The 16,671-nt window shown below is 48.8% G+C and overlaps 1 protein-coding gene across 2 annotated transcripts; it reads left to right on the top strand.

Annotated features, from left to right (window-relative positions):
- The first annotated feature begins 1,702 nt into the window (after positions 1-1,702).
- Positions 1,703-16,381, top strand: PRKAR1A (protein kinase cAMP-dependent type I regulatory subunit alpha). Of its 2 annotated transcripts, none has more exons than XM_081580834.1 (11): positions 1,703-1,763; positions 4,782-4,961; positions 9,816-9,986; positions 10,768-10,859; positions 11,039-11,100; positions 11,813-11,859; positions 12,726-12,884; positions 13,532-13,592; positions 14,659-14,780; positions 15,653-15,734; positions 16,019-16,381. In XM_081580834.1, the coding sequence occupies exons 2-11, from the start codon at positions 4,788-4,790 to the stop codon at positions 16,189-16,191; spliced, it is 1,143 nt and encodes a 380-aa protein (XP_081436960.1). In that variant the 5' UTR covers positions 1,703-1,763; positions 4,782-4,787; the 3' UTR covers positions 16,192-16,381. The 2 variants fall into 2 exon arrangements, with proteins under 2 accessions (XP_081436960.1, XP_081436959.1); XM_081580833.1 differs by lacking the exon at positions 1,703-1,763 and adding an exon at positions 2,025-2,123.
- Positions 16,382-16,671: the final 290 nt, after the last annotated feature.

The following is a 16,671-nucleotide window of genomic DNA, read 5'->3' on the forward strand; positions in this document are numbered from 1 at the left end:
CACGTGCCGTTACTGTCGTTATTGAAGAAATAACTTGAGCCTCAGCTTGCTCGTCCTTTCCCACTGAGGAAACCGAGGCTCATCGGGATTAAGTCAGTTACCGGGGATGGCAGAGCCTGCACCCAAACTCAGCTTTATCTGACAGCAGTATTTTCTTCTCGGAACATGACTGGGCCTGCTCACTGCTATTGAATCCCCTCTCCTGCTTGCCAGCTTCTGGCTCCGTTTATTCTCTTCCTACTGACAAGGGTGAAATCCTATATGACAGAGGCTCTGCCTTTAACCCGCTATTCCACCCACCCCTGGGGGGAGATTCATGCGGGTGTGGGCACTTCCCCACACACCCCCCTCTTCGAGACCTAATCTGGCCCTTCTGATAATTGTCTGTGCTTCCTCTGACTTTCAGAGAGCAGGGGATAACCACAACTAAACACAAGAAATACTGAGAAGCGGGAGCCCTATCAGACTGCTGGGTTTAGGGGAGCAATTGGCCTCTTAGGACAGTGATGACCAACAGAAATAGTATAAACACAAACCTTAAAGGTATCTGAAATTTTTCTAATAGCTGTATCAAAAAGGTAAAAAAGGCGAAATTAATCTTAATAATATTTAGCCGAATATATCCAAAATACACTGTTTTGACCTGAATCAATATAAAATTATTCATAAGGTATATATCTTATAATATATACATATCTCATAATATGTATCTCATTTTATATATATATATAGTTGTTCAGTCGCTAAAGCGTGTCGATTCTTTGTGATCCCACGGACTGTAGCCCGCCAGGCCTTCCTGCCCTCCACTGTCTCCCAGGAATTTGCTCAAGTTCATGTCCTTTAAGTCCAGGGATGCAGGCGTGAAATCCATTGTGTATCTCACAAATGGCACAGTTTCCATTGCAACCCTAGGACTATATACCCCTAGAGTCCAACAGGTACCAGCCGGACGCAAGGATGCGCTTGTTCCAGGGGCCTTCATTTATTGTGTGTCTCTCTGCATCCCCTTTCTTCTTCCAAGGGCAGAGTCTCGGATGGAAAAAAAAAAATGGCTGAAGCGGTGAAGAAGCCCCCCCCCGCCCCCCCGCCCCCGCATGGTCCCCGACGAGGGCCGTCCGGCAGGCGGCTGAGATTTCTCCTGCGGCCAGAGGGTCTGCGCCCATCTGCACGGTTTGCACTTCTCACCGCACTGGGCCAGGGGTGAGGATGGCGGCGCTTCAAGTTCTAGGGGGATTCGGGCCTCTCCTGGACCCCTACGACGTCGTTCCCAGCACTTGGTGCCCAAAGGCGCAGAGCGGCCTCCGCCAGCCCCAGCACCCCGGGCGGGGAGCGCGGGGCGGGCAGCCAGACCTGCCGAGCGGACGCTTGGCCCGGCTCGGCTTTCCCGTGCCGGAGGGCGGGCCCCAGCCCGGAGGCCGCGAGCGCGGGATGCCCGGCGGGCGGGCGCGGCCCAGACCCGCCCGCGCGCGGCCCCCGGCGCAGCTGCCGCCTCCCCAGGGCCGGAGGCGGTGGGAAGCCCCCTCCCCGGCCCCGCGCGCCCTCGACAGGGCCCTGGGCGGAGCCGCCCACCTGTCCCCCGGGACGCCCCACGGCGCCGGGCGGGGGCGGGCGCGGAGGGCCGGAGAAAAGGCGCGGGCGGCGCGCGCGGCGGGAGTGAGGGCGCCGGGCGAGCGCGGAACGGGCAAGCGAGCTGCCGCGCCGCGCGCACAGGGGCCGGGAGCCCGCGGAGCAGCCGGGCGTTCGCGGCGGCCGGACGGGGACAGGTGAGGGGCGGCAGGTGACGGGCGACGGGAGCCCCGGGCCGGAGGCCGCGCGCCGGGGGCGGCGGACCAGGAACGCGCTGGGCCCGAAGCAAGGGTAGAGGGAGGACCGGGCGGCGGAGGGGCGAGGGTCCGCCCGTGGGGCCGCTGTCCCTTTAAGGTTGCCGGGGCGACGGCTCTGGCCAGAGCGAGGCGCATTGACGTCAGCAGCCGGGCGCTGATTGGCTGTGGCGCGGCCGTTTCCGGTGGCGCCGTTGCGGAGCCGCTGTCGCCGAGTGGAGCGGGGCCGGGAGGGCGTCGCTGAGGGAGCCCCGCCGGCCGTCTCCGAGCCCGCAGCCCGAGCCTACCGCCGGCCGTCCGCAGGTGAGGGGGCTCGGGGGCCCCGGCGCGCCCCGCCTCGCCGCCCGCCGTCCGTCCGGGGGCGCCGGGCCGACCCAAGATGGCGTCGCGGGGAGCGCCCTGCGGGGGAACGGCCGCTCCCCCGGCGCCTCCCGCCCGCTCGGCCTCTCCTCACGGCTGCCGCGGGCCCCGCGCTGCCCGGCGTCCGCGCCCCGGGCCGCCCCGGCCGCTCCCGGCACCCCTCGCGGGCCCGCCCCCACCGCTCTCGCCCTCCTCCACAAGGGCGGCGGCGCGGGGCCCGCGGAGCCCCCAGCCCTTCAGGCCGCCGCGGGGACGGGGGCCGTGCCTTCCCCCGCGGCCGCCCGCGGCGCTCCCCGTCACTGCCGAACTGCCGCCCGCCCCGCCCCGCGGCGGCAGCCGCCGGCCTCCCGTTTCGGCCCGCTCTCGCCGGCCCCCTCCGTCGGCGCCGTCTGGCCGGCTTCCTCCGTCGGCCTCCTCCGTCGGTCCCCTCTCGCCTCCCCCGCCCCGCTGCCCCCCCCGGGGTCTCCCCGCGGCCTTCCGACCGAAGCGAGATGGGGGGTCTGCCTCCCTCCCGCCCGCGGCCGGGTCCCAAGTGCCGCGAAGGCACGTCCCTGCCCTTCCCCGACACGTCCGGGGTACCCGGGACCCCCCCCCCCCGCCCCAGCTCGGGGCGCGCGCGTCCGCGCCGGGGGGAGCCCGCGGGAGTGGCCTTCTCCGTGGTCCCCGAGGGTGACCCCCAGGAAGGGCTCCTGGCCGCGACCTGAATCAGCGAACTTCTCTAAGGGTCTGACATGCTTGCTCGCATCTAACCCCTTGGACACGGCGTTGTGTTAATATCACAACTGAATTTCCAGAAGAACGAATTCCAGTGTTTTCGTAGGAGAGACAATGCGGTGTCCGTTTTTCAGCGGTTGAATAGCTGGGGGCGAAGGGGAGCTAAATTGTAGGCTGTTAGAACTGAGTACAAGTGCAGAGTGAATTTATATTCCATTAAGAAATTAAGACCACGAAATACGGATATTCCGGAGTTCACACGACGAACGCATCAATCCTGGGGCATTTCTATTAATACAACGCCAAATTTCCAGTGTCCTCTTTTTGGTCTTTTAAATACATTGTTGCAAACAAAAATCCAATTTCACCTCTTGGACCCAGTTCTCTCATTTCTACCGTAGACCTGACCTTTGAATGGTTTCTCCGGTCAGTTGAAAACATGTATTGATATTCCCGAAATGTATCTCAATGTTTCGAAACACAGAAATCTCATTGACCGTTTTTTGGTGTCTTTCAGTACAATATATTTTCTAATGCAGAAAAGCTGAAGTGGATTTTCAGTTGGTATGGTTGTCTGACCTGTAAAAGAAGCGGGTGTAAATCTGTCTTAAAGTAATCTTTTGTGTGTGTGTGTGTTAAGAGTTTATTTCTGAAGGAGCAGCAGGAATCTTTCTCTGTGGCCTCTTTAATTTATGTGCCTGTCAGGTATCTGCAGACTTTCTCATGGTCTGTTAATTAGTCTACCGTTGTTGACCTTTACCATGAAGGCTGTCAAAACAAAATAAGTAACAGCGTAGTACTGTCGCTCTTCACTGTGCTGTTTCTTTGTCCTTTGAAATTTAGTTTGATCTCGTTGGGTTTGTGTGCGTTGTATTTGGAAAACATAGGTTAGTACTGAATTTTCGTGCAGAGTGGAGAGGACCTCAGCTTTATCTTCTGATCTTAATTACATGATAATTAGGAGTTGGAAGGAAAGCAGCTTGTGACTCTTCTGTTAAGTTGGTGAGCTTTGAATTCCAGGCTAAGGTTAGCCGCCCATTATTGCATTTGTTTATTTTACTTCACATCGAAGTAGTTTAAACCCTCTAAAATTCACTAAATGTAGTTTATCTATTGAGTCTTCTTGTGAGTTAAAAACTTAATGTTTTAACATTTCCCTATTCAAATCTTTTATAGTTCACTTGTTAAGGTGTTTATATGGTGTTTTTTTCTTTCTATTAATAATGTTAAAGATTTTCCCTTTTACTAGTGGATAATTGTGTTATCATTTAAGGCTGGAGTCTGATACATAGAGTCTGGGATTAAAATTTTCTTTTATGACTAATCTGGGGTTTCTTTTGTGTTTTAAACCATTTTGGTCGTGTTGGCTGATCAGAGCCTGTGCTCCGGTGGTTTGCTGGGTGAGATCGGCCTGCTCCCCTGGGATCCTGGTTACTTGAAGGGGACGTCAGATGTTCCTCATGGTGCTTTCTTGCTTTCACCAAGCGCTGACTGGCGTGCCTTGTAATTCTCTGTCCTGTTTACCCTTTGCACGCTTCCCACATGATCGTGATTTCTTTTGCAGAAGAGAACTGAATGAAATTCCCTTAGCGGCCTGCCTGACTCCTCAGCACCGGCCCCTGCTGGGGACAGCCGCTCATACTTCCTCTCTTAGATGCCTGGGCCCTGTGCAGCAGGACCTCAGGGCAGCACTGCCTTGCCAGAATGTACCTTCTCCTCATACTTTACTCCCTAGCCCTCACCTCCCTGTTTTAAAATTTAAAAAATCTACCTAGTGAGAATGAAATCTTTGTGAGTCAGTTGCCTGGTGAATTTGTTAAGTCAAAGGCCAGCTTGACGTTTGCTTTTTGTGAATTATTTTCCCAAGCTTCTGTGTCTTCTCCTCAGTGAATCATGGCGTCCGGCACCACTGCCAGCGAGGAGGAGCGCAGCCTCCGGGAATGCGAGCTCTATGTCCAGAAGCACAACATCCAAGCCCTGCTCAAGGACTCCATCGTGCAGCTGTGCACCGCTCGGCCCGAGAGGCCCATGGCCTTCCTCAGGGAATACTTTGAGAAGCTGGAGAAGGTAAAAATAAATGGCGAGTGCGAGCTGACCCTGATGGTTGTTAAATGCAAGGCTGGAGAATGTCACTGATCTCTAGCTTTGGGAAGAAAAGGAATTCTGACCAAATAATAATTTATAATCATCATCATTTAAAATATAATAGAATTTCAGAAAAGAAATGCAGTTAATGCATTTGTATAATTTGTAACTTTGTAATCAGTAGAATTTATCAGAACTACTCTGAATGCTCAGTTTACTTGGCTAACAGGTTTTCCAACCATAATTCCTTGTAACTGTTTTGATTAATACATAAAATGGACCAAATAAAATAACTGAGTTGGTTCAGTTGATTGGAGGTAGTACAGCACTGGTCAGAAACTATCACAAGACTGTAAATCAATTATACTCCAGTAAAAATTAAAGAATAAATTAGTTCATCAGTGGTATGAATTGAGAACTTCTGCAGTACTTGAAAGCATTTAATGCTGTTTTCTTCAGCAAAACAAGTAAACTTGTAGGCTTTATCCTGTGTTTAAAATCACTGTACTGGAGCACACGAGTCTGCTGTGACTAGTGTGTCAGAGGCTCCGAGTTGTCCAAGTGCGCTTTACTGTAGGATACGTCCCAATGCGAATCGACTCCAGAGCAGAGAGAGCAGGTTCTGGTCAGGACTTGTTTCCTCTTGAAAAAAAAGAGATTCAGTTTTTACTTGTTCATCCTTATTGTGTGTGTGTCAGTGGGACCTAAGCATGGGGTATGTGCTTTTCTAAGCAAAGTGGTCATTTTTCATCAAGGTCAGTGCTTTAGTTCACTCCCCTCAAAAAAATGATGAATGAGAAAGTTTGGATTGTTAAAGAGTTTTGAGTAGTTTGTTTGATTTGCTCCGGAAATTTCAGCAGGATAAAGATTTTCTTAACACATATTGAAGTTTTGATGTGGTTCATAATGACTATGAACCACTTGGGGGGCATTTTCTTAGGTGTATGATTGTTAATTAGTTGTATTGCAGAGAGGTTTGTACTGTATCCCACTGGTTTGGACAACTTCTCAATCAGCATAATTTATTAGTAAAAGAATCTGTTTTACTGATGTTCAAAAAATGTTTGGTTGGCTCAGTGATTGGACCCTTTTTCCCATTTTCTTGGAAAGGTGTTGAAATTGGTGTCCAGTACCATGATTAGAATAATTAAAAACAACAGGAAAACCTAACCAGTCCCAGTGAATGTAGCCTTGGTGCTTTGGAATTGTGGTAGAAAGTCTGGTTTTCTCTTACTTAAGCAGTTTCTGGTAGTGGAGCACTCTAGTGCGAGGCTGCTGTGGGCCTTCCCTCCCTGTTTGGAAATGAAGTGCGTTCCTGGAGGTCTGGTGCTGAAATCCATCACTGTAAGGTGATCCCTCTTCCCTCTGGACATCAATAGAAGCCACCCGCTGAGCGGACACAGTGGGTGAGACATGAAGTGTGTGTCTTTTTATAGGGAGTGTAGAGTGTGGTGCTCGCTTCAGGGCTTGTACTTTCATGGCCCTGTTGAAGCACTGACTGCAGGGAAAGCAGGAAAGGGTCATGAGAGGAGTTTCTCTGCACGTGGGGTTTTAGATGTGATGTGTGTCGGCCTCTCTACCTCTTAATAAAAGTCACAGCTCACCACTTTTTCTGTAATTCATGGATTTTTGTTCATTTGCATCCATTCCTTTCAGTTCAATTCAGTTCAGTTCAGTCGCTCAGTCGTGTCTGACTGTTTGCGATCCCATGAACTGCAGCACGCCAGGCCTCCCTGTCCATCTCCAACTCCCGGAGTTTACCCAAACCCATGTCCATCGAGTCAGTGATGCCATCCAGCCATCTCATCCTCTGTCGTCCCCTTCTTCTCCTGCCCCCAATCCTTCCCAGCATCAGGGTCTTTTTCAATGAGTCAGCTCGTCGCATGAGCCACCAAGAAAAATAACCTGGTATAATTTTTAAAGTCCAAGTATTGGAGTTTCAGCTTCAACATCCATTCCTTTAACCAAGGTTGAATATAGATATCCGGACATTGGAGAAACTAGGGTTTCAGCTGTTCAACAGGTCATTTTCCGTCCATTGGGTGTTGCGTTATGTCTGAAAATACAGTCACGCTCTTGTCACCTCTTCGCTGTGCTAACCAGGGCTCATGTTTCTGGTTCCCTCAACTGCTCAGTAAGAAATGCCCCAGAAACCTATCTTAGTTGGTCCATTGACAGCGTCTGCGTTTCGCTTCAGACTGTTGTCTGTAACCCGAGTCCTCTTTTCTGTGTGTGTTCATTTGAACCTTGCCAACTAGTAGATGGGAGGAATTGTGATGGCTCTGACCATGGAGTGCCTCCTGGGTGCCAGGTGCTGTGCGAGCCCTTGACCTTTTGTAAATACTCATTATTTCAAACGTGTGAGGTTGGTGATTGTCACTATTTTACAGAGGAAGCAGTAAAACTACGAGGACTTAGGGAACTTGGCCGTGGTCACACAGGAACCAGCTTTTGTTGCAGCACCTCATGACCCCCGGGTAGCAGTGGTTTACTCCAGATGTCCTGATGTCTGGGTCATGTGCAGCCATCTCTGCGCAGCCCATCTTGTCTTGGCTGCACATGTCTTGTTCTGGGGATCAGTGGAAGGAGCAGCCATATATAAGGCATGCTGCTCCAGGGGCCAGAGTACAGTCTTCCAAGAGGATGTGGTGTAACAGAACAAGCCGTGTACCAAACCCCGAGTCAGTGGGCTGGGATGTCCACTGCACCCTCTGGGAAGGATGGATGTCAGGGCAGGGAGGATGGTGGAAACACGTTGAGTGAGCTGTGGGCACAGAATCAGAACTTAATGTGCTAGGATGCATTGACAGTAAGTGGACTGGGAGGGCTTCTTGTGAGGAGTGAGGAGACAGCAGCGAGAGGAAGGGTATGAACATGTCACGATGCGCAGGAGAGATGGGTGACCTCAGCGGTGGCTCTGAGTCATCAGGATTAGGCTGCTTCCGAGCACTGTTGAAGAGGCAAACCCAGGAAGCATTGTTAAAACCGCAGTGCTCTTGGCACTTCAGAATTGTCTAAGACAATAAAAATTCACTTAGATAGAAGGTACTTCCAAATGAAGCATTACTTTTAAGATTTTTCATGAATTTTTTGTGAAATATCAATGACAAATCTTGGAGGGTAGAATCTGTTTTCATTTATGCTCTTGACCTTTAAACTTTGGGGAGACTTGAGTTTTAAAGTTCTCTGTTAATATGGAATGAGAAAAACTTGACCTGTTACTGTAATTACCAGAATGACAATGAAGTAGGTTTTCTTTGAAAAATTTTTAAAAAACAATTTGGTTACATATGTGCCTGTGGTTCAGCATGACAATAAAAAGTCTTTTTCCTGCTCTGTCGTCTCCCTGGAGTGCCGCCTGAGCTCCGTTATATACGGGCATTTACACACTTGTGTCCAGCATGTGCGTGATATCCCACTGTGCGGATGTACATTAATGGGTGTTAGTTAATCACCACATTGATGACCATTTTGGTGGTTTCCGGTATTTTGCTGTTAAAAGCTTTGGTATAATAAATAACTCTGTGTATCTGTAGTTTCACATACATGCATGTTTTAAAATAAATTCCTAACAGTAGATACACTGGATTATTTGATCAACAGGTAAGTGCATTTGTAACTAAATATGCAAATACATTTGAATTAGTTTTGTTATAGGCCTTTGTTACTGTGTTTTTAATTGAAAAGTCTAGAGAGATGAGAAAAATAAAGCTGGTTCCTCCCTCCAAAAAATAAAAAAAAAAAGGCTGGGCACAAGTCTACCGATAGAAATAAGCACTGTGCTTGCCTCAGTGGTGGTTGTTCCAGACGGTTCTTGCTGCGCTTGTGTGTTCTTTGATTTGTCTTGATGCCAGACACAGAGCTGAGTACCAGGCGGGAGAAAAAGCCGCCACTTCCTTAAATTCTTTTTTATCAAGAAATAATTAGTAAATGCTGTCGTTTAGAATTTGAAGGCTGGTTTAGGAAAAGAATGGAGAATGAGTCAGATGAACGAGAAGGTAATAGCTCACCATTCTTGGCTTTTCTCATTCGGATTTTATGTCAGTCATAACTCATTCTCTACTGCAGACCTGAGAGGGAGTTCTTTTTAAGGTCCTAGATCTAAAAAACAAGATCGTTAAATGGTTGATCTTGGTTTCATATGGATTGGTTTAATAAGTTGTTAAAAACAGGTAACCCAAGTGTCAGCCCTGCCGGTAAAGAATGCTTCCAGCTCGGTTAGGATAAGTATTGTTGTGTCTGATCTTGGTTGACGTCCAGGTTCCCATCACGTTTCATTCTTTGTTGAATATGAATCGCGCAGGCTCAGCACTCTCTCCTATCGTTTCTTGTATTCCCCTCGCCTAGTGTAGATGGGGCGTGGCAGGTCCGTAGAATGCGTGTTGGGTTAATGGAGGGACCTGATGGTCTGGACTCTCTCATGTCACCTGCTGTGCCTCAGTGATGTTCCTGGACGGTGTGCATGGGCGAGGCGGGGGTCTCACACTCATTGCCCAAGGTTTTGTTTGCAGTTTGTTACTGTTGAGTGCATTACAGATCATTGTCAGTTTATTACTACAATGAGTGTATAGTTTTTTATTTGCATGTTATGTGCCCTTGTACCAATGGCTTTTTGTTTGTTAGTATAGCGTCTATCACCATCTGAGGAGCAGTATAACCCTTTCAGAGTATTTCTCTTCAAACTCGACTCTCCATTTTCTCCCATTCATGATTGGCCTTTGCCCCTTAACTTTCACATTGATAAGGAGAGATTTGCAGTGACTGTCGTTATAATATGAGAACGGCAGCGAAGAGCACCGATGCAGGGTCTCATTTTATAAACTTGTAATTTTTCAGGAGGAGGCAAAGCAGATCCAGAACCTGCAGAAAGCAGGCAGCCGTGCAGACTCTCGGGAGGATGAGATCTCCCCACCGCCCCCCAACCCCGTGGTGAAGGGCCGGCGGCGACGCGGTGCCATCAGCGCTGAGGTCTACACCGAGGAGGATGCTGCATCCTATGTTCGGAAGGTACCTGCACACGGGAGTGTCTCCTCTGATGAACGCGCGCTGTTTGCAGGAGTAGACACAGACGGAGGGTCGTACTCCATCCTGCGCTGTTCCTGGGTCCTGGGGAGCAGGTTTCTGCAATAAAAGGCCATCAGAGGAAGTATCTATACTGATTATAAAGCAGTGAGTCCTTGAGTTTGGGGGATTTTCTTCTCCGTGGTGGTGTTGTGCAGTGAAAGACCAGGCAGCACTCCTTTTTGTCTTGAACCGTGGTGTCAGGTTTTTGACGGCCTCTCAGTCCTGTGGTGGCTCCAGCCTTGTGCTCTGTAAGTGTCATCCCTCTCCATGGGCTCTTTCTCAGAGCTGTCTGCCATTTCCAGTTACATGGTGAGCCTGAAGGAGGCAGATAATTGGGCTGGCAAGAGGCTGTGAGACTAACCGTACATGATCATACTTTAGAAAATGACCAGTTATCATAAAATGCTTAGGTGTGCCTCAGTAATGACCTTGGGTAAGGTGATTTTGGTTTGTTTCTTAGGTTGTTGACTAGGAACCAAATAACAGCCTTTCAGTACAGGCCTAGTTGTAGACAAAGGGCATTAATTATTCAGTATTTGTTCACTCAGTATTTGTGGGTCAGTGATAGTGTGAGAGTGTTGTGTTGAAAATGCTTAACTCAGAGCAGCCTTGTTCAAATACCTAAGGTGGTTTGACATCTAATTGAAACATTGGTTGCAGTCATGAAGTTGTTTTGTTTTATGCACTGTATGGAATGGTCATTGGACTTTCTGCTCTTTCCTAGGTTATACCGAAAGATTATAAGACAATGGCTGCTTTAGCTAAAGCCATTGAAAAGAATGTGCTGTTTTCACATCTTGATGATAATGAGAGAAGGTAGGTGATACTATTTTTCTGGTACAGTTGAGATCCTAAGCTAGCTGCCTTATTGTTGCAAGTTTTGAAGGGTCTTCAAAATTGTTCACCTGGTGCCACTCCAGGCTGAAGATCTGGAGGCTCTAAGGTCTGTTGGTTGTGTGGCTGATGCTCTGTAACACGAAGCCCTCTCTCTGCAGTGACATCTTTGACGCCATGTTCCCGGTTTCCTTTATTGCTGGAGAGACTGTTATTCAGCAGGGTAAGGGCGGCCGCTTTTATGGCAGGCGCTGTTAAAGTTGTCACGTTTTTTTCCTCTGTAAGCCTACCATCTTCCTTTTAGTATACTGTTGGATTTTCTTATTTCTTTAATTAAAGTCTTCTGAGCTAAAAGTAAAAGGCACACTTTGCGTAAGAGACTAATATTTCCCTAATGTCAATATAGTTTTGTTTATAGTAACTGTTAAAGAAAACTCGTGCATTTTTACTTTGTAAGGAATTGCAGAGCCACATATATTTTATATATCCTTTATATGGATTATTAACCAGTCAGGAACATAAAGTAGGGCTGAGCCGCACACTCAGTTCCTTCATCATCTAGCCCATCTTGTATAAGGCTCTGTACCTTCTGCTGATGACATGGAGTTCATCGTCTGGGTGTTCCCTCTTTTTTCCTTTCTTATTTATTCTCAATATCTCCATAGGTTTTCATAATCCATATATTTTCTTCTTTAGTGACAAGGTGATACGTTGTTACTATTATATCTTGTTTTGTTGTTTTAGACAGCATAGTGGTTAACATTTCTATACATAGAAGTGGCTTAAGTTATTTTTCAGAGGCATCTTCACCATGAGATGACTGATGACCTGGTCAGTTTCGTGACCTGTAAAATATATTGCTGGACTTTTTGGTTTGATTTGTTCTTCTTTAATTTATAGTGTGCTTCTGACTTTTTTACTCTCTTCACTTTTAGGTGATGAAGGGGATAACTTCTATGTGATTGACCAAGGAGAGATGGACGTAAGATTTAATAATAGCAAAAATATGTTGAGAATCTTAAAAGTCAGCTTGTTACTTACTGCTTCTGAGAGTGTCTGAAGGACTGTTACATCTTTGTATGTTAGATTCTTTTTGCCAAATGTTTTACTGACACCAAGAAAGGCCATTTTTACTGATACATAAACTTTCTAAAGGTAATTTCTTTGACTGAATGTACAGTTCAGAACTTTTGCTAGGTTAGCAGTTAAGGCATGTGTACCTGCTTTTGAGCAGGATAAGGTCAGGGGGAGGCTCGGCAGGTCATCAGCTGGGAGACTTGGTACAGCTTTCTGTTACTGTACATCTTGTCCCTCCCATAGGAGTATTAGAAAACTCGGTGGCATAGCAAGTTCAATGCCAGCCACCATAGTGCCTGGCACAGGGTTCTGTAAATACACTTGTTCAGTGGCTAAGTTGTGTCCGACTTTTTGCATCCCCATAGACTGCAGCACGCCAGGCTCTTCTGTCCTCCACTGTCTCCTGGAGGTTGCTTACAGTCATGTCCATTGAGTGGGTGATGCTGTCTAACCGTCTCATCCTCTGCTGCCCCCTTCTCCTTTTGCCTAGTAAATATGTAATGAACACTGTTAATGCCTCGTTTACTTGTTTGCTCTCGTCATCCCTATGGAGGGCCTTTTTCTCACCAGATAATTTTGAACCGGGTAAATTATAGACACTCTGAACATGTTTGACTTGTCAGAAGTCAGGTGTTTTGCTCTGCTGTGTACCGGAAAGGTAACATTTTATTTTCTACAACAAAGTGCAGGATTCTGACCTCTTAAAGGGTGCGGGTTTTTAATCCGTATGTATTTGTGTATGTAGAGATAACCAGCGCTTTTGTATTTTAGGTCTATGTCAACAGTGAATGGGCAACCAGTGTTGGGGAAGGAGGGAGCTTCGGGGAGCTTGCTCTGATTTACGGGACTCCTCGAGCGGCCACTGTCAAGGCCAAGACGAACGTGAAACTGTGGGGCATTGACCGGGACAGCTACAGAAGGATCCTCATGGTGAGAGCCCTGGGAGTGGGTGCAGCCCACCGTCCAGGCAGTGTGACTCGCGTTCGACAGTGCCACCGCGGGGAGATGGGGATACTTTTACTTGGAACGGTTGAATGCTTGCCCTTAGCATTTCCCGCTACACCGTTGGCGACAGAGATCTTTTAGAACAGAACTGTGGCTGAAGTCATGTGGGAGACAAACACGGGGTGTGTGCCGTGGTCACCTGGTGTCTGGAATGGTCTCCGTTGGTGGCGCAGCTTCCTTGAGCCGGTATTCACACCGGCCCTGACGTTTCTGTGGTAGCAGTTTGAGTGCCTTCTTTCTGTGGAGGGTTGGGGTTGTGGAGAAGGACCCTGAGCTGGAAGTATACTCAGCTTTACTTGGGGTGGGTTGTTTTTTTTGTTTTGGAGAACTGATTATTTGCTTTTTTGACATTGCAGTATTTGATGAATTCTTTGGCCATATACCTGGTGTTCCTTTCAGGAGCAAGTTACCGAGAGCTTTTTATTGAACACAGACCTTAACCGTCTTCAGCAGCAGAAAACAACCAAGCTCTGACTGACTGTTGTCAGTTTACCTGAAACAACATTTCTTACTCCACAGTATTATGGGATTTACACATTTTAGAGATATGACTTTCTTTTTTTCATTTACAGGGAAGCACGCTGAGAAAGCGGAAGATGTATGAGGAGTTTCTTAGTAAAGTGTCTATTTTAGGTAAGTTGGAAAGTTGCATGGAGAATCGCTAAATTGAAGTGTTAGTAATGGTTAAATGGATTCTGTTTCATAAAGATTGCTTGAGTAACCAGTGTTTTTTCATAGTAACAAAAAACACGGAAATGTGGAGCTGAAGTTTGGCTAAGAAGTAATTTCAACGTGTGTTTAATTTGCTAGCGGATGGCTGACCTCTAAGTTAGAAATAAGTGCTACTGGTTCCTCCTGGAAGGATAGAAAGGCTGGACATGTCCTCCAGACGGTGGACGGCCAGTTATCCCCGGGACTTGGTCTCGGTTGCTCTGTCAGTGAGTTTTTCCCTTCAGGAAAGTGAGTGTTGCCAAGGGTGTGTTTGCTCTGTGGAGGTTTGGTGTCGCTGGCTCTCTCTCAGAGAGGGCTGGGGGTTGAGGGAATGCAGAGCACGTAGTCGGAGGCGCTTCTGTGAGGTCTGTTAGCGCGTAGTCGGAGGCGCTTCTGTGAGGTCTGTTATGTGGGCTTGGAGACATTGTCACAAGCTGTTCTTCACTGGGAGGGAACGGTGAGTTTCACAAGGTCACACAGTCTTGAGTCGTTGCTTTTGACAGTGGTTTGACTTTTGTGCTCTTACTTTTCCTTTCTCGGAAAGGATTACTTTTTAGTGTCTCGAGTGTTGGTTTGGCCTTTTGGAACATAAGTTATTTTTTATTTATTCTTGTTGGTTTTGTAAATAAATCTGAGTTATTTCTCTGCATTTCTGGAACAGATTCTTTTTGGGTCCTGTAATTGCAGGTTTGATTTGCATTGATGGCAGTCTTTGGCGATACTTAATGATCACATTCTTTTCATTCCTTTCCCATTGGATGCCCTTGGTGTAGATTAGCCTGGCTCCTGGGCCCCTGAATTCAGGAGGGCGCTTGGGCTGCCTGTGAGTGACGGGGGTGGGGTGCTGAGAGAGGTAGTTGGAGACAGGCGCTAGGGTGAATCTGAGCCACACTGGAGTGTTTCAGTTGCCTTTTTTATACTTTTTGTTTTGAAATTTTTAGCAATACCCAATAACATAGAGAAACTCTTTTTGATATCTGCCTTTTAGAATCTCTGGACAAATGGGAGCGTCTCACGGTAGCTGATGCGTTGGAACCAGTCCAGTTTGAAGACGGACAGAAGATTGTGGTACAGGGGGAGCCGGGTGATGAGTTCTTCATTATTTTGGAGGTAAAGGCGGGGCAGCACAGGAGGGAAAGGGGCACTGGCTCTCACTCACAGCTTCTGTTCGTAGGGTCACCTGACAGTTTTATTTAAAGGTTATCGTTCCCTTTGAAATGCTGACGTTTGTTTTTCTGCTAGGCCACCACATTTTAAATGAGTTTAAGTCAGAATTGTGGGAGGTATTAGCCAGATTCTGATCTACTCAAATTAATCCTGCTTATACAAGCCAAACAGAACTCTGCCATTCAACTTGCAGACTGTGAGGTGATGTTAAAATCATGCCTTTGGGCTGTTTGGCAATAAAGGGCCCAGTTCAGGTCTTTAAATTCTCTGTTTTCCTGTATTTGATATGCCCATGACCGTGGACATGGAGATCCGCACAGCTGATGTGCTATGAGTGCGGTCAGGAGACGCTGCCGGTATCTCTCCAGCCAGGGGTTGAGGAAGTCTTAGTGAGAAGGGCCCGGCAGGAGCTTGTGCAGGCTGTTCTGAGCCCTGGCGTTCCTGTCGAAGACAGGGCTCTCTTGTCGAAGTGAGACAGCAGGCAGGGACAGTGCCTAGAGGAGCTGGTGGCCGCTCACGTACAGCCATGTTTGTCAAGAGGCCGTGCGCCGGGGCCCGGCCCTCCCACGGTTTCTCAGCTCAGTCTGAACCCTGGAAGTCCCTCCGCTTGATGCGAAGCCCCCCCAGCAGGAGCTCCGGGGGGATGGAGGTCAAGCCTGTGCTGCCTCTTCAGTCCTCGTCCTCACATGAGCACAGATTTGAAATGACTGCTGAATTGCTTTTCTTCGCTGAGCTCTGCAGTTGACGGGCATGTAGGAGGCCACCTGGGCGCTGGCCGTATTAACGTGTGTTGCTTTCTGGTGGTCCCGTCGCAGGGCTCGGCTGCGGTGCTGCAGCGTCGCTCGGAGAACGAAGAGTTTGTGGAGGTGGGAAGGTTGGGGCCTTCGGATTACTTTGGTAAGTGGGTCCCTCAGGGTGACGTCCCTTCCCAGCAAGCCATCACAGTCCTTCCAGGTCTTACTTTCCTTCTCCTGCGTTTCAGTGTTTACTTCCAATTTTTGGTTCTCAGATTTTGACCTTTACTCGGTTAATAATCACCTTACTGTCTCACGTCTGTCATCGGATTGTTTTTTCTGAAGTGCGGTGTTGTGGGGCCCGCGCGGATTTCTGTCTCCGCCCTAAGGGTGCCTCTCGGAAAGCCTTCGGGAGTGAGCCCGGTCTCAGCCCCCTTTCCCCTCCAGGCGAGATCGCTCTGCTGATGAACCGGCCCCGCGCAGCCACTGTGGTGGCCCGCGGCCCGCTGAAGTGCGTCAAGCTGGACCGGCCACGGTTCGAGCGCGTTCTCGGGCCCTGCTCCGACATCCTCAAGCGCAACATCCAGCAGTACAACAGCTTCGTGTCCCTGTCCGTCTGAGGCCCACTGCTGCGCCACGCCCCGGCCACCCAGGCCCCCGCAGATGCTCTCTGTGCCCGCGCAGCGCCACGTGGCCACTGGCACCGCAGCTTCTTGTTGGTTTCTGTTCAAGTTGCTTTTGTGGCACCGTTTTTATTCTGGAGCATTCCCGAGTGCTCACACAGTTAAATAAATAGAAGGATTCTCTGGAGACGTTGCTGTCCCTGCTTCTCTGTGCAGTGTTAGTGTTCACGCCCCCGCCACCCCCACCCCCACCCCCACCCGCCCCACTTCCACCCCGCTCCCCCGAGTTACCTCGGGGTCTGAGGGAGCAGTGCGAGGTTTCCTTTAAGTGACACGCGTTTCCTGTTACCATAAGCATTCTTTAGACTGTGGCCATATGTGCTGGCTGTCTTTATAGAATAAATGATTTCTCATGCAGCTCTGAGGATTAGGAAGAACAGGTATAGAAGAATCTTCATGTAGTAGGACATCTGCCTG

Source organism: Giraffa tippelskirchi, chromosome 3 (genome assembly GCF_054371585.1).
Source record: "Giraffa tippelskirchi isolate mGirTip1 chromosome 3, T2T-mGirTip1v1.2.pri, whole genome shotgun sequence".
In the NCBI taxonomy this organism is placed as follows: domain Eukaryota; kingdom Metazoa; phylum Chordata; class Mammalia; order Artiodactyla; family Giraffidae; genus Giraffa; species Giraffa tippelskirchi.

Coding starts and splice junctions, on each gene's coding strand:
- PRKAR1A (XM_081580834.1), top strand. CDS start 4,788: ATGGCGTCCGGCACCACTGCCAGCGAGGAGGAGCGCAGCCTCCGGGAA. Junction 4,962..9,815: donor ACTTTGAGAAGCTGGAGAAG/GTAAAAATAAAT, acceptor GTAATTTTTCAG/GAGGAGGCAAAGCAGATCCA. Junction 14,781..15,652: donor AGTTCTTCATTATTTTGGAG/GTAAAGGCGGGG, acceptor GTCCCGTCGCAG/GGCTCGGCTGCGGTGCTGCA.